The sequence below is a fragment of the Hesperophylax consimilis genome, chromosome 12, assembly GCF_061612785.1.
Source record: "Hesperophylax consimilis isolate HC1 chromosome 12, BYU_Hcon_1.0, whole genome shotgun sequence".
Lineage (NCBI taxonomy): Eukaryota > Metazoa > Arthropoda > Insecta > Trichoptera > Limnephilidae > Hesperophylax > Hesperophylax consimilis.
This window is the reverse complement of record NC_142847.1, coordinates 29,594,708-29,611,228: the sequence shown is the minus strand read 5'-3', so window position 1 is coordinate 29,611,228 and position 16,521 is coordinate 29,594,708. Positions and strand designations below refer to the sequence as shown.

Here is a 16,521-nt window from a genome sequence, read left to right as displayed (position 1 = left end):
ATCATCACCGCTGAATGGAAATAGTTCATCGGAGAAAGGTGTACGTTTTGACAATGATTTTCATTCCATCCCGTTCTATCCAGGTCCTACAACTTCTGATGAGCTGACAAACAATGAGGCAAGCATTCGAACTCGTTCGGGCAGAATTGTTAATAAACCTGATAGATATAATCCATCTGATTATAATTAAATTTGGTAATTGTATTTCACTTACAGTTTATTACTATGTCATGAATTATGTTTATTTGAAAAGAAAAATTTATGTTTGTAATGTTCATCTTGTCTTGACTTGTTTTTCTTTATTAGGAAAAGAGGGATGTTGGTGTTATCAGTATAATGTTATCTATGGCCATTTCCTAATATATTGTCTGTGCTACACAAACCCTAGCTGTCACCACTTGTCAACAGATCGCCAGCTGGGCTGGTTTAATAAATAACATATCAAATACAAACGTGTTATAATATTCGTTCACCACAATACAACAATCTTGTGATGATTTTTGTGCTCTTTCTAGGATATTCGCATGTACGCAACACAATACCCTTTTTTTAGTTACAAATCGTATTGTTTTATTTACTTTGTACATTGCTCTTTAGAATCCTGACAGAGTTTTATAATTTTACCGACACCAGTTGAGTGATGTTTGGAAGGAACCTTTTTTAGTTCCTTTTGTGTTTTAAAATGAAAGAGGACTATTTTATGATATCAATCATTAAAATGAGCAAGTCAAAATGTACCTCGCATTCGTGGTCGATAATACAGTAACTGAATTAGCACCCATAGAAATCTGTATTTTGCTAAATCTGCTATTGGTTTGAGACTTTGCTAATTTTAGATCATCAGCGCTGCCCCTAAAATAATAATATCAATTATTATTCCTATATGAATCAATAGCTCAACTTACATGGACTGTCAGGTAGTTGTTGAAGATGGGTTTGGGCACATCAGACACTCCATCCAAGCTGGAACAAGAGTGCGCTTTGTGCAGTGTCTCCGTCTGCCCCAACTCCTTCCTGGCCAGTCTCGGCGTCAGGGTGCTCTTCAGGATGTATTTGCTGTTCACCTTCTTCAGCTCAACAACCTTCCTAAAAAGGCAATGATTTTATGGTTATCATTTTTTTAATTTATGTTCTGCCAGTTGTTATTTTTTTACACCAACTCCACACAGGAGGCCATAAAGAAAATAATTTCCCTCAGGGCCTATGTCATCTTTTGGGATATCTTGTGGAGGGTCTTTTTGATGAGAAGAAAGAGTGAAAATGGGTCTCGAAGAAACCCATGTTGTAAGTTTCAGTCGGACTGTTGAACTCAAGAATGGAAATAAAATACCCAATTAAGAGCAACGGATTTATCATATATGCACATATCAGTAAGTACCAGATATTTGCAATACCTTTTGATTTAAAAAATAAATCTGTTCGATGGGGTATATTAGCCTCAAAAAAAAATTAAGTTTTGTACGAAAAAGTACTCTTAATAAGATTTATAAAAGTGGAACGGATCCACTGGGCATCCACCCGTAAGAAAAATGGAAGAATGCCGACACCAAAGAGACTTCTCAATAAGAAAACATGATAAACTGAAGATATAAATGGCTTTTTATGGATTAAAACACAATTTTAACTTTTTCTTAATTTCCCGGTTTTACCAACAGGCTACCTTCAGGACCAAGGTGAAACCGTTCCGGTCATAAATAAAAAAGTGCAAGAAAGTTATAAAGGCCTTTTGATCATCAAAAAACCTTATTGAAATGGAATTTCAACATGATTTAATGATATCAAAAATATAAATAAATAAGGTATATTGCAATATACCAGTATAAATGAAGGCATCGGATGGCCAGGACTCTCTATTTTCAATTTTTATTATTTATACTCGACATGAAGACCAGTTAATTAAAAAAAAATAATCCCCTTATTGCAGAACTAACCTAAATGAATTTTAGGAATTTTACTGGAGAGCACCATTATGCTTTGTATTTTCAGATAGCCTTGCCTGTTAGAAAAGTATTTATACAAAAAATTCAGTTAAGCCAGTTCTGCAATAAGGGGACGATATTCTATATTTGATTTCAAAATTGTTGCTTACTTGCGCCTCCAGATAATGTTGACGAAGGCGAATTCCACCAAGGAGCCAAAAATAAATCCAGTGCAGCCTAGGAACCAGATTTCGCTGGCCTTGATGTACGATACCTTGGGTAAGGTCTTCCCCGTGGAGGAAGCCAGGGTGATGAAGGACAACATAGTAGTTGTGCCTGGAATGGGGAAAGGTCTATATATTATTGTGATTTTAGAGGATTAGTCTTACAGAAATAATAAATAAGAGACAGCCTCCGAGTAGGAGAATGATGTTAGTTTCCTGATTTTTGCAGTGAAACACAAACTTACCTAGAGCGATCCTTGGGGCCGACTGGTCTGCCTGCAGCCAGAAAGACACCCAGGAGATGGCCACTATCATCATGGAGGGGATGAAATAATCGATCATGTAGAATCCCATCTCCCTGGCCAGCTTGAAGTGGAAGGACAGGGAACTGTAGTTGCCAACTGAAACAGAAGTCACAATAGTTTAAAGGTGTATCTTTATTATTTTCTTGTCCACGAGCAGCAGAGCAACCATCAGTTCAGCAACATTACACACTTTGCAAGTGCGCCTCATGATTGAATTTGGTAGCCACCAAAGTTTGGAGCCCCAAAATACCTGAAAAAACTCTCGACTCTATGCAAAAACGGGCGGTCCGTTTAAAATAACCTATCTTAACAAACGGATTGCGATCTTTGCAGAACAGGTGTCAGGTGGGAATGCTATCGTTTTTCTACCGGTATTTCAAAGGAAGATGCTCTGAGGAACTGGCCTCATTGATTCCTTCGGCACCGGTGCACAGTTGAAAAACACCCCAAATACGCGTCCAACACTTGTACACCGTTTACATTTGTCACAATCGTAGAAACGATTCGTTCTCGAGTTCAACAGCTCAGCTGTGGAACGATTGGCCGGCCTCATTCCTATTTCATTCCTGTATAAGAAAACAATGTCCAACAAAGATCCAACTTACTGAATCCTTCATGTCTGGGCTCGGACCAATCAGCCATAACAGCATAATGAAACATTATAAAAGGTCCAACTCACTGAATCCTCCATGCCTTGGGTCAGTCCAATCAGCTTGCACCAGCGTCTCGTTGGTCCAGCTGTCCAGCAGGTCGAACTCGGCCATGTGCAGCTCCGGGGCCATCGTCACCGGCACGTCCTGTTCCCAATGCAGCTGAACCTCACTGGAGTTGTACATCCCTGCAACATACAGCCTGCTTCACTGATACCGGCAACAACCACTGCCATGGGTTGGGGGATACAAGGATAATCAAGGTTTTTGAACACCCTTAATGATTCTGACTAGTTTTTGTTATTATTGTTGGGATTTCGTACAAATTCTTAATACGTAAACATTTTAAAGTTTTTATGTTTAGTGATGTCTTTGGGTTTCATAACGTGAGTCACCAGATATTTGAGCATTTTTCCCGTTAAGGTGGAACACTGGCTCCATGGAAAACGACACTAATTGTTTGTACTCCGCATCAAAAGAAATATACAGGGTTTTCCAATAAGAGGTGTTATTTTGATATTCAATCGTAAAAGATCAATGGTTTCATTGCTTAATGCATTAAAAAGGGTACCAAAATTGAATTTAAAATAGTAGCAATAGTGGAGAATTAAATTCTAAATGAAGCACAATAATGAAGGTATTACTCACAGCTCTCAAAATTGATAGAGCATTCCTGTTCATCAAATGGAAACTTCTGCAGGTTCATCCAGCAATACACGATGGCCTGGTATCTCCGACTGAACTGCACCACCCCCTCAGGGGTTATGGAGACCAGCACGTCCTTGGCGTCTGTGCCCATGATGGAAGAGGTCTGCTCGTTGGAGATGAAGACGTGCGGGGTCCAGATGCCGGACCGGAGCTGGTCCTCCCCGACTATCAGCTTCCGCGTGGGCGAGTACGTCTTGTAGGCTAACCGCGGGTCGAAGTAGCGCAGTTGGAGGAGGAAGTGCAGTTTGAAATGCTGGAAAGATATTATACATAAAACATAAGTATTATTTTGGTATCCCTATTACAGATGCGAATTTCTTACTGCATTGGTTTTCAACTTTGCAGACTGTTGGAAACCCGTTAAATGTCTTAAAATTGCTTCTTGTTATTATTCAAATCAATATTTTAATACAATTATCTACACTACGGATAATTTATGTTCATGACGTGACAAAGTGATATAATAATTATTAACTAGCTTCGTTAAAAATACTCGATGTGCTAACCGACAGAGAGCCCCAACTGGTCCTAAAAACGGTTGGGAAAGTGGTTGGTGCCATAGACGGCCTGCAAAGCTAAGCACTAAACAGTTTTATTTTTTAATTGATTAGTTATATGACAAACCATATCATGCGCGTCAGTGGCCTGCATAAAATAGACATAGACCCTGGCCAGCACGGAGACAGGTCCGTCGGTGCTGGGCCTCAGCAGCTTGTCGTAGCGGCAGCTGTGCACCAGGCGGGCCATGAACTCCGACTGTGTCAGGTGGTCACTGTTCTCGATGGAGTTGCATGCCGGGGCAGTCGGGACGGCTGGTAAGGCAGGTGCGACTGGTGGGCTGGAAGGAAATATAAAATATGTATAAGTTTTACAAAGATCACATTTTCAATCAAAGCACTGCCCAGTGCAAATATTCATCACAAACATGGTCTTGGCAACATATCAAATAATTTAGAAGCCGTCTAAATACAGAAACTCGTTAATGAATTAAATATATCCAATCTCTCAATAATAGGTATATTTCATATAAACTCATCAAATTTCTAATTATTCCTTAATTACCTCTTTACTGACGCTTTGTCTCTTGCGATATAACTTATTATTACTTTTTTTTTTTTTTTTTATATTTACTCCACACAGGAGGCCCTGAAGAAAATAATTTCCCTCAGGGCCTATGTCATCTTTGGGGATGCTGTGTGGAGGATTACTGTATCTTTCTATCTGTTATTATGTTATATTTTAATTTCATGCTATCTCAATGTTGTTTTATATTTTGTCTCACTCTGTATTACGTTTATATAAACACTTACACTGTACTTTTAATTAATTTAATTTGTACAGTGATGATGCTTTTGATAGGCGAAACCAATCGATCTTAATCATCAATATATATTATAAAAGTAAGTGTACAATGTGCGTGCCGCTAAAACTCAGAAACGAGTCCCGATACGATCAAAGTAGTTATATGGTGTGGTAGCCCTCTATCTCCCATCCGTGAAGATGGTTCCCGTTTATACCTGAAGGGCGTGCTTTTGAAGATATAAGGGCTAGAAGTTTCGTCCTCTGGAAATTATAACAGTCCAGAACATTCGAAAGTATTCGAGAGCATACCACAACATTCCAAAACATCCTGGAACATTCTGTAATGTTGTGGAATGTTCGGCAATAGTCTGGAACGTTCGGGAACATTCCAGATAATAATGAACTGAAAACGGGATTACAGGCCGTTTCCTGATAAACTTTTAGTAAATTCGTAATCGTGACAATACATTGATATCTCTAAATGATATAAAACAAAGTCACTATCTGCGTCTGTCTGATTGTGCTCTTAGTTCTTCTAAACTATGCAACGGAGTTTGACAGGGTTTTCACTATCATTTAGAGAATTTCTTCAGGAAGATTTATATATACATAATGGTTCCATGCTAACTCAACACAGTGACTATTCAACACATTTTTAAAAAGTGATATAAAGATATTAAAAATGATGAAAATTTTTTTTTTTAACCTAACCTAACCTACTTAACCCAATTAATAAAGTTTTTGTTTCAATACTTTCCATGACTTTATATAACTTTTTAAGGATGTGATGAATTATCATTTTGATGATTTATCCAGTCGCCATATATAATACATGACTATTTTATTTATTGAAAGTAGAGAAAAGTCGAACAACGCCGGGTACATGTCAGCTTGTAAATTAATAAAAAAATCGTGATTCTAAACAAAGTTATTATTGTATTTCATTATACTGAAGAGTACCCTCGTCTACGTAGGCTTAGGGAGTCACGTCTGGCAAGGTGTTAAGGGTTCCAAGGATCACATTCACGTCCCACTGCTCACCGTCTCATCGGGACAGCCCACCACCACCATAGAACTGCGCACCACAGTGCGCCTGAAGATGCCGTTCTTGTGTTGTTTGCTGCCATGTCACGCTGAATTTGTTTTTCCTTTCTATTTTCCTTTTCTAATGTACGTTCCTCTTTATTGTTGTCTCTCCACTAGTTTCCCGAACAAGAACAAACTGACTTGGATGAGATTATATAAACGTTTTTGGTATATGTAAAAATGAATGTTGTGCCGTTTAGGGACAGTTGGAGACTTTCATAATCAATTAATAGAAGGAAAACTTTTTATTTTTAAATTATACCCATTAATGTAATAGAAGAAGAAGATAGTATAAATTAATCTAAACGAAAAATGAAACAGAATAAGATACAAAAAAACAAAAAGATAACGGTCACAACTAGGAATTGAACCCAGGATCTCTTTTCTTACCGGGACAGGTTGAGTGGTTTAAGAAGCCTGTCCCGGTAAGACGTCTGGTCCTTAAAACGGTTCGGGTAAGTGGAGGATGTCGTCAACTCGTGGAGCCCTCGAGGATTTTGGAAGGTTATTTTTCAGTGTCGTTGAGGACAAGAAAGACAAACATTCCCAGATTCTAAAACATTCACAGTAAGCGAAAAATGTTGCTTGTGTTGTGATGAAGGACTTAGCCAGCCCAGGAATCGAACGCACTACGCCTGGATTGCCCTGATTAACCAGGATCCTTCACTTTCCACGGTCCTATGCTGCACGACAGTCGTGATCACCGACACCTGTGATGCATGTTCAGTTGAACGAATCTAACCTTCTGCTTCTCCTGCCTTCCCATTTACCATGAGATCTTTTTTTCGCGATCAGTCCACATCCGGAATCCACATTTGCTTTAATGCAAGCATGGTGGTTCAATCACTAATTTGTTACCAAGTGGCATAATAGTAGTGATAAAAATTTCAATACGTTCTCATGGATTACATTTATTTTATTTTCATTAAAAAATTTTAAAAACATTTTTAATAAATACGGAACTATCCTCTTTTCAAGTGTCTGCTCTAATTTATAACTTGATTATTTTTCGACAAATGAATGGGTTTTCTTTTATTGTAGTAATAAATGATTTATAAAACAATGTCACAGTATTATAATAGATAAGATTGCTTAATAAGTACACGGGGAATTTAATAATTATATTGTGAGCGTATTGTCGGCTTTATCTGGTTATTTCAAGTTGGCTTTTCGCTGCCAATACACACATCCTTACTCAAACACAGCTAATGATGCTGATAAGGCTAAGGAAGCACCACAATCAAACTGCATGGGACTAGTACTGTTTGTTTAGGCATAAAATCTATGAGAATGCCAGCATCCTCAACATTTCAAACACAGACCATATTACATGAGGAATATTATGACGCCATATAATAAAAAAATAAACTTTTCTGTTGAAATATTATTTTAAAGGTACCTCCCTAGTGAATCGCTTGTCTGATTAATTATTCTTCACGCATCTGATTCCTATTTTGAAAATGACGCTTAACATTTCAGTACTTTCAATACATTTGTTCAGTTTGCAATGTTTTCTGTGTATTTCAAATGCGCTATATACGAGTACATCTTTTTTCGGTAAAAAATATTGTTTTAGAAGCAAAATACAATCTCTTTCCCGTGTACGCATTTAAAATAAACATTAATAATTTTAATATTAAACGTGAAAAATGCCATCAAAAACGATAACCACATTTTTACTTAATTTTCTACCCCAATCGTAGAAAAATCGGAGAGAAATTGAAAAATCATGATTTAATTTTTAAAATTGATTGTTACGATTACAAAATATGAATTAATCAAATTAGCTATTTTTAGGATTTTATTAATGACATTCAATATACATATTTGAGGCAAACTGGAAAGAATTATTATTTCTCTTTCTACCGTCATTTTTTTACTTATTTCCGCATGATAGAAAAAAATATAAAACTACTTTTATAAAATACGGACGCCCGGTTAAAATACAAGTAAATTTCAGTTAATTAAATGCAGAGATGTGCTTTATTTCAAATAAATCCATTTCAAATGGAAATGCAAAATCGGTATTTTCCATTTTGCATTTTAAATGCTTTTCTAAAAACCATTTTGCATTTTGCATTTTAAATGCTTTTCTCAGTGCATTTTCCATTTTAAATGCTTTTTTGCAACATTCTTCCTACTATCTCCACTCATCTTTTTTCATAAGCCCCAAATATCAGTCGGTCCTCAACCTCGCTAAGAGAGATAATTTACATTTGTCAAGTTGCTCCCTGGTAGGAGCCCTGGCAATTGAGTGATACCATTACAAAAAATACTGATTCAAATACTGAACGGGGCCATGACGCTGTAATATTAAATGTTAGATAGCAGTTTCTATGTTTTGACGTTGGCAACATTAGTCCTGCGCAAATTTTTTGTGGTTTCATAATCTGTAGTTGTGGAGTTTTTGGATTTACCATCATGTAATATGTTTGTTCTACATTGATGTCCATTATTAAATGACAAAATTGTTTTAATATTCTATAATTATTTTGATTGTTTGACCTGAGAAACCATTTTGCATTTTCAATGCATTTTGAAAATAGGTATTTTGCATTTTGCATTTGAAATGCTTTTCTAAAAACCATTTTGCATTTTCAAATGGAAAAGTTTTGACCCATTTCCATTTTGCATTTCAAATGGTTTTTTGGTACCCATTTTGCACATCTCTGATTAAATGTGAATGATTTCTCGCGAATATAAAACAATATTATAACTACCAAAACATCAATCAACAAAAGAAAGTCTTTATTCACGGTATGTATTTTTTACACGTTGGTTATATATATGTTTTCTTTAGCTCTAGCAACTGTCAAAAACTAATACTAAACAAAAGCAAAACTATAGCCAGAATCTTAACGACGTAAGTGAAGCAGCCGTGCACAAAAATATGCGACGCACGGCCCCTGTGTATTGACAGACCAGCGGTTGAATTTGCTCTATCAAATCTCTAAAATAAAGTGGGAATCTTAACGACGTAAGTAATGAAGTGGCGTAAAAACAATAGTCAACTTGGTTAACTTAGCCCTAGCAGGCCTAGAAAATCGATCTTTCCGTGGTGTTTATTTTAGTTATTTCTGATGAGCTTTTTACTAAAATCTTAAATGTTTCTAAAGGGATCGATCCCTCGGGAAGTTACTAATTCATCGTCTAGAAAAATAAAACCTTGTGATTACTGCTAATTTTATAGTTGAAAAACGTATTATAAAATTTTCAAACCGTCTTACATAAAATATTCTAATGATAAGGTCATGTTTTTATTCATCTTAAACATAATTAACTTTCATTCGTAGAGATCCCTCTAGAAACATTTGAGATTTTAGTAATACGTTCATCAGAAATAATAAAAATGTGAGCATCAAGCAAAACTATGCTCATGTCGTTTTAATGTTCTTATATACCAATGGTTTTAGCTTGACTAATGAGTTTTCTTATTTTGCCTATTCATTAGGACTTATTATTGGAGATTAGTAAACTAATTGATTGGCTTTCTTCTGGACCGAAATAGAATTTCATGACAGAAATTAGAATTGTAAAATATGTAAATTTGTAGTTGTGGCATTAAAAAAACTGACCAAAGGTACACTTTTTGATTGTCACGATTTCGCTAAATTCGTATAAGTGATATTATCTCTAAAACTATCGAATTTTTACTGAGGTCATAATTAGATATTCTGATAAGTCGTGAGCTGGCCTATTACCCCTTGATAGGTTGGCGTCGAATTTTGCGACACGTTGTAAATTATGCAGAAGATTTATTAAGTTACTCGGTACTATTATATCTGATATGTTGTTAAATATATATTTATATATCTACTCCTATATTTTTCATTTTACTTTATTCATGTTATTATTTTGTAATTTGGACGATGTCCGTTAATAAATAAATAAATATATCGCTCAGCTGTACACAGAATACACGTCTCAAATACAAATGTTTGTCTTATAAAATGCTCAATATTTTTATGTAACAAGGAAAGTCTATGTTGATGTTATGTTTAGGTGCCTACCTTGGAAATGTTAAAATAATCAACTACCTCTGATATCAGACTTTGATACACATTATATGTTTATTTGTTTCGCCAGATAAGAACTACATCGAGAAAGCCTTGGAAAGTTTATGACGTCAAGTATTATTCATAAAGTTATTTTGGTTTTATAAATATTAATAAATACACATTTCATCTATGCTATAAATATCTTATCCAAGTAAAGGCTTCTGGAAATATTGCTTGGCTTTAGATCAGAGGTCCCGAAACTTTTTTGTCCTGTTGACCACGTTCCAATTATTTCTGTTCTTGAGTAGACCCCCTGCTTTCCTAATATTGGTTTTTCAGTCCGGAATTTCCCTTGATTTCAGAATGGCTTTGTAAATATACTACGAGTTTTTCATCGACCCCCATTTACATTTAATGCACCTCCATTTTTTTCATTGACATGTACCCCCTGCAGTTCGAACTCGAACACAAAATAGACTTCGAAATATAGACCACTTCAGGAATGACTGCTTTAGATTAACGTGTTGGTTGCAATGTTACCTTAAGATTCATAGTTCATAGTACGTAGAAGGTTTTAGTTAAAATAAACAGAACTATTTTGTTTTCTTTTATAAACTTATCGGGTTTTTAATTGATCAGGGACTCATGTCACGGTGATGGTATCAGTCAGATTCTTTTTAAGGGCCCTCATCAATATCCCAAGAAGTCAACCTGAGAACTGAAGATTCCTGTGACGAGATTATCACTGTGACGAGATAAGGAAAACTAAAAACTGGTAATTACCAAAAACGATACTCAAACAGCAAATAATATAATATTATTTGCTTGTTGTAGGTACTTTACATAATGGATAAAAGCCACACATGTTGTTTCTAGCACTTTAAATGAAAGTTGGTTCATTGCCATCTGTCGTCTTTTCTCTTAAATTGGGTAACCACTTCACCCTGGATGCTTATATCTTCACAAAATAACATTTAAGGTTCCGTAGTTAGCGTTCAAAAAGAAGAAAAGGATGGTTTGAAAAGGAGATATGTAAATTCGAATGTTAGAGGTAGCGCGCTAGTAGTAAAAAAACTAAAACTGTGAAAATATTTAATAAAACACGACAAGTTTAAAAAAGAGCAAAAATCTCTCGATAAATGCCTATGTTGCATTCAAAGATATTCCTGTGAATTTTTACTATAACATGTTATATAATAGAACAAAACGTGGTTTTAATAATTTTCTGAGCCTATTTTGCAAGAGAAATAAGACATATTTAACATTGTTATAAACCGTTAGAAATACGGAATGCGGGGACTTAATCAGTAACAACATTTTCCTCACTAGACTTCTATAGGTTTCTAAACAACCATAAAGATAGTTCGCAAGTAGAAGAAGTTATCATACTTTTATATCCCGGATTTAAAAGATACTACCATATTGTAATAAAACCTACAAATCGTCCGAATAAGAGGTTATAAAGTCTACAATAATATGTGTGACGAAGGAAGCGTCATAGACATAACGTATTTTTCTTAGCAGATGTAATAAATTCTCTTATACAAACAGTCTTATCCGCACATTGTTTGTTTGCCGTAATAAAATTTCCGCAAACATCATTAATTTAACATTCAATATAAACATTTATTCCCCGTGACGTCATTCGATATCTTTTCCAGAATCTCATTTATTTAGTTTTGGTCAGTAGACGTTTTAACATACTTTGTTTTTTCCTCCTATCCGAATTTTTATCATGTTTTTTGTGATTATGAATATTATGCAAAGGTGGAATGTTAGTTACCTTCTAAAAATCTTTGTCAAATATAACACCACTAGAAGCCCGTCAATAACAACGCTAAACGTAATGTATTGTTGCAATAACAAAATAAATCATAGTTTCTCGACAAACATTCGTTAACATTTTATTTTCCCTTCAACGAGTTCAAACTTTCAATAATATTCCAACCGCAAAAATTTATTGATGGTGATATACAATTTATTTGTTTTATATATTAATCTATAGCTTTTATGCCAAGATTGATGAAATCTACCTTCAAAATATTTCGACTTAACCTAGTTTTATATATAAGTGAATCCCTTTAAACCAAACTTTATTCATCAACTCGAAAATAAAAATTTGAAAAATAATTGAGTGTGTTTTGTTGAAAGAATGAACTATATTATATCGTCATGACGTGATCAGTTTTTGTCTTTGATACCGAATATGTATTTTATAAAAAATATTGCAAATCGGTAACAAAGTAGTTAGTTACTTACGTAAACAATCGGTCGTTATAGAGTTGTAAACAAATGTAATGTTTTCTATTGTTTGACTATAGTTATCTAGCAATATATTTCTTCCGTAATCTCCTGATCACGGCAGCCACTGAAATGATTTTAATGTTTTACTCGGGTATATATTTTGGTAAATACCCCTCTCCCGCGCAAAACGAATCGCTGACTCTACCTTCTCCTTCGTGAAACTAATGATTTCTCCCGTCTGATTTGCAACTTCTCGCGGTACATCAACCCTTCAATCTTATCGAATTAATATGTCACGTTGTGTCAATTTTTGTTTCGACATTGATTAATTCATTGAAGGATCCTTTTAATTGGTTGTGGTAACTTTGGTTCTTTTTAGATGAGGCGTGTTACATTCTGTATGGTTTTAAAATAAGACAATGACCGACTATCCTGATTTTAACTACCTTTTTCCTACCTTGTTTGCTCGCCAAAATGTTTCCGGTTACTGCAGTCGATGATGTGCTACTACAATGAGACAATTAAATACAAGTACATGAAATTCTCTATAGACAAATTCAATTCAAGATGCACAAGATTCTAGGTTAATGATTTGATTATGGATTGTTAATTTTGTGAGTTATTTCTACGAGTAGGCATTTTTAGGAATGGCTAGAGACAAAACATGTATTGCTTTTGGTTGGTCTCCGTCCAAATCCCATCCGTTAACGTGACCAGCTCGAGAGCAGTCAAGTTCCCGGTCCAACCCCAGCTCCTCCAGAAATTAATTAAATATCCCTCAGCGACAGGTGAAATAATGACATGTTTTGCCTCCTGCCGGAGGGTGATGAAGGTAGGATTCCTTTGAATTCTGATATGTGGGACCTTGGTGGTAATTGTTCATGGTGATGTTGATGATGATGATGATTGATGAAGATTCATCTTATACCGTTAGGTACAAGGAGCTGCTCCGGTTTGGTGGGCATGATAGCCTGATGTCAGGAACCATTTGAGGTACGTGGGTGGCGCGAGGTTTAGGTCGCGTCAACCTCCCCCAAATCAATGATGAGTTAAGCTCCGCCAGCATGCCGAAAGTTAGGAGTCCACTCTACTAACCTCAAACATAAACATATACTGAAGTGGTTTGCATCAGCAACGTCAGGAGTTCGGGAGTCCCGTGAACACCCCTCTGGTTTACGCTTGTAAGAATAAGTTAGATCCAGCTTCAGTTTGTTCGCCTTCGCCTCTGCAGTCACGTTACTCCAAATAGCTCCTGGCTCCAGCCTATACAGCTTCTCGTTCCAGTATAGGTAATGACACATGTTTATCATATGTGCAATACAGAACATACTTCAAGTCTTTCGTCCACACTCAAAATAGTCATATCAATATTTAATTCGGATGAAGGCACCCATCCGACATAACGAATGTTTCCGGGACGGGAGGTCTTACTCCACTTTCAAGTCATGGTCACTCGCTCTATCGTTTGTTACCTTCCGTCCGCTTCAAATATCAAAGAATGGTAGAAAATGGTATCCCCGACTTCCGGCGCTAAGAATCAGGGAAACAGGAATTATCAGGTCGTGAATCTGAAATCATCCGATCTCCGTCACCTCAAACGGTTTCAGTCAGAGTCAATTCCCAACTTATTCTAGATGACTTTTCCTCCTATAGTGGGGTAAATATTTATTGGATGTGACGGGAAGGCTGTTGGAAGATCGTCGAAACAACTTCATATTCGTCACGATCCCTTCGTTCTGTAAACGAGAAAATCTCCCCCATACGTCAGAAAAGGATAGCATAGCCATTATCCGTTTTGTTCCTTCGTCTACCAAGCTAACTCAAGTAGGAAAGCTACTTGGCAATCTTCGTTCCCTTCGATTGGAACTCCGTGAAAGCGTCCTCTCACCAGCTGAAAATACTCAGAACAGGGGTCTATCCAGGGTAACCATCTTAGGCTGGTCCTCCAACACCTTCGACAGAAACCGATGCTTTTACGGGATAACTCAACCACATCAAGAGCACGGGAAAGGCCGGCACTGCCCTACTGAAATAGACGCTCTCCTGGTATCCAGGGTTCCAAATTTGCTAACACACAAAAGTCCCTATTAGGCAAGCCAATTACCAATTTCGATTCCTTCGCTTTTGTCGCATTGATAAGATAGGATAGCCTACGGAAAAGTCGTACACTTCGTCCCAAGCCAAACTTATGTGAATGAAAATCTCAACTGATAGAATAGGAAAGCCAGACAGATGCATTCTCTCGGCAACTACCTTCAATCCGCTGTGTTAATTCCGTGAATAACTTTGGAAATACCAAATATATTGAATGTCCAAGGAGAATACGAGAACATATTGTTAAATAACAGATGCTAAAGCACATAATTAACCATTCTCCGGCTTCCTGAACCGATTGTTCATATTGTCATAGGCATCGCATAAATACAACGGTTTATATTTTACGAATTTTAGACGTTAAATATTACTACTGAAGCAATTTTAAATCATATTAAAATTTACGAAAAGTATACTAACTCGTAACCCAACTAATGCCGATTGTTCAATAATTTAACGTGTTTAGAGTAACCGCTCTTCATCCTTTTTTTGTTTTGAAATGGGCAAGTCTCATAATTTATGGCCCCTTTTTGTTAAGGGTCAAAAACTGACTATCTTGGCCCTATTTGACCGTCTCCCAACGCTTCCAAAACTGACTATCTTCCCGCGCTCTTTAACCTTGACCGTCTCATCTCGCTACCCGATCTACACTCCTCCTCCAACCCTCACACTCCCCGACTCTCTTCATCTCCCCCACCCCCTCGTCTCCTCCCCCAAATCAACTCTGCCTTTCGCCATTTTTCAATTTCGCCATTTATATAATTTATGTCTCCGAATTCTGAAAATTTTAGGACCGCATCGCACTCAAGGACAACATATATTACAAGTCCTAGAACCCGTCACATTAATTTCGATCGTATCACAAACAAAAAAATTGTTGCTTCTTAAATAACCTGTCAACTTCTTAGTCCCAAGGAATGAAACTTGATCCCCTCAGTTCAGTGGCGTGTCGGCCTACCAGTTTCTTATTCCGGCTTACAATTGCCTTCACGGTCTAGGATGTATAAAATATCTTTTATTTATAAGTTTTATTTTTAAATCTTCTTGCAGGATTTTAATTTAATTAAGCAACTTCCAAACTAGTCCTGTTAAAATGTTATTTACCTCGCTCGTCATAATTATAATTCGTCCAAATCCTTAGAAAAATTACGTAACTATATTTAACGGCGTATTTCCTACTTAATAAGTCATTTAGTAGCATTGCTTAGCGGAGTTTTATTGTTTCTTATTGACTTTGCTAGGATTTTTTTTCTATCCGCCCCAACCTGCCAAATTCATTGCTACTGCACTGGAATAAGTCTGAGAATTCAAAGTACCATCACGGAGGTCTCTGACAATGCAGTGCATGTTCCTATTTTTTTGCTATCATCATAAATTTAAGCACTTGTTTTAAAATAGCTCTAACGCCAACATCTGGTTCCGTCCCTATTCCGTGAAATCAACTGAAAATTTTTTTCTCACCATAATAAATCAATAAGGTAGGTGTTGCCTTTCATTAGGCCTCTCTGATTGGTTGCATCTTATCTTTTGGCGTAGATAAAAAAAAAACGACACGCCCCGGTTCCCTCTAGTTCCCAGCTTCATTCAAGATGTCACCCCTGATCACGTTTTGATTGGAGAAACCAGAATTAATTAATTCCTACAATAAACGGAAAAAAAATTATCACAGGGCAAGTTCATCACACAAATAACTTTAAATTCTTTTCATCTCGTGTCAAAACTTAACCTTCTTTTTGCCATCTAGTTCTCGAACTTCCTGTCAGGACTAGAAAGAGTCATTTATAATATACTAGTGGGCCCGGGAAGACGCTGTCCTGCCACGGACCGCCTTTTAAATAGACCGTATTTTATGTAGACCGTATTCTATGTAGACCCCATTTTATATAGACCGTATTTTATCTGTTGTCGCTGTTGTCGGATTTTGTCGGATTTTTTTTTTATCTCGACTACAGCGCCACCAATCGGGTCCAAAACTATATTATGTTCCAAGC

At 36.4% G+C, this 16,521-nt stretch overlaps 1 protein-coding gene across 1 annotated transcript in view; it reads right to left on the bottom strand.

Moving 5' to 3' along the window:
- The window catches only part of LOC149419460 (pH-sensitive chloride channel 2-like), a 68,154-nt gene that overhangs the window by 5,984 nt on the left and 45,649 nt on the right, over positions 1–16,521 (bottom strand). Inside the window, exons 2-7 of the mRNA XM_089638314.1 lie at positions 4,431–4,644; positions 3,747–4,059; positions 3,128–3,286; positions 2,389–2,544; positions 2,090–2,255; positions 906–1,086 (exon numbers count right to left, since the gene is read on the bottom strand). Coding sequence (XP_089494440.1) covers positions 906–1,086; positions 2,090–2,255; positions 2,389–2,544; positions 3,128–3,286; positions 3,747–4,059; positions 4,431–4,644 — 1,189 coding nt within the window. The remainder of the gene's footprint in view (positions 1–905; positions 1,087–2,089; positions 2,256–2,388; positions 2,545–3,127; positions 3,287–3,746; positions 4,060–4,430; positions 4,645–16,521) is intronic.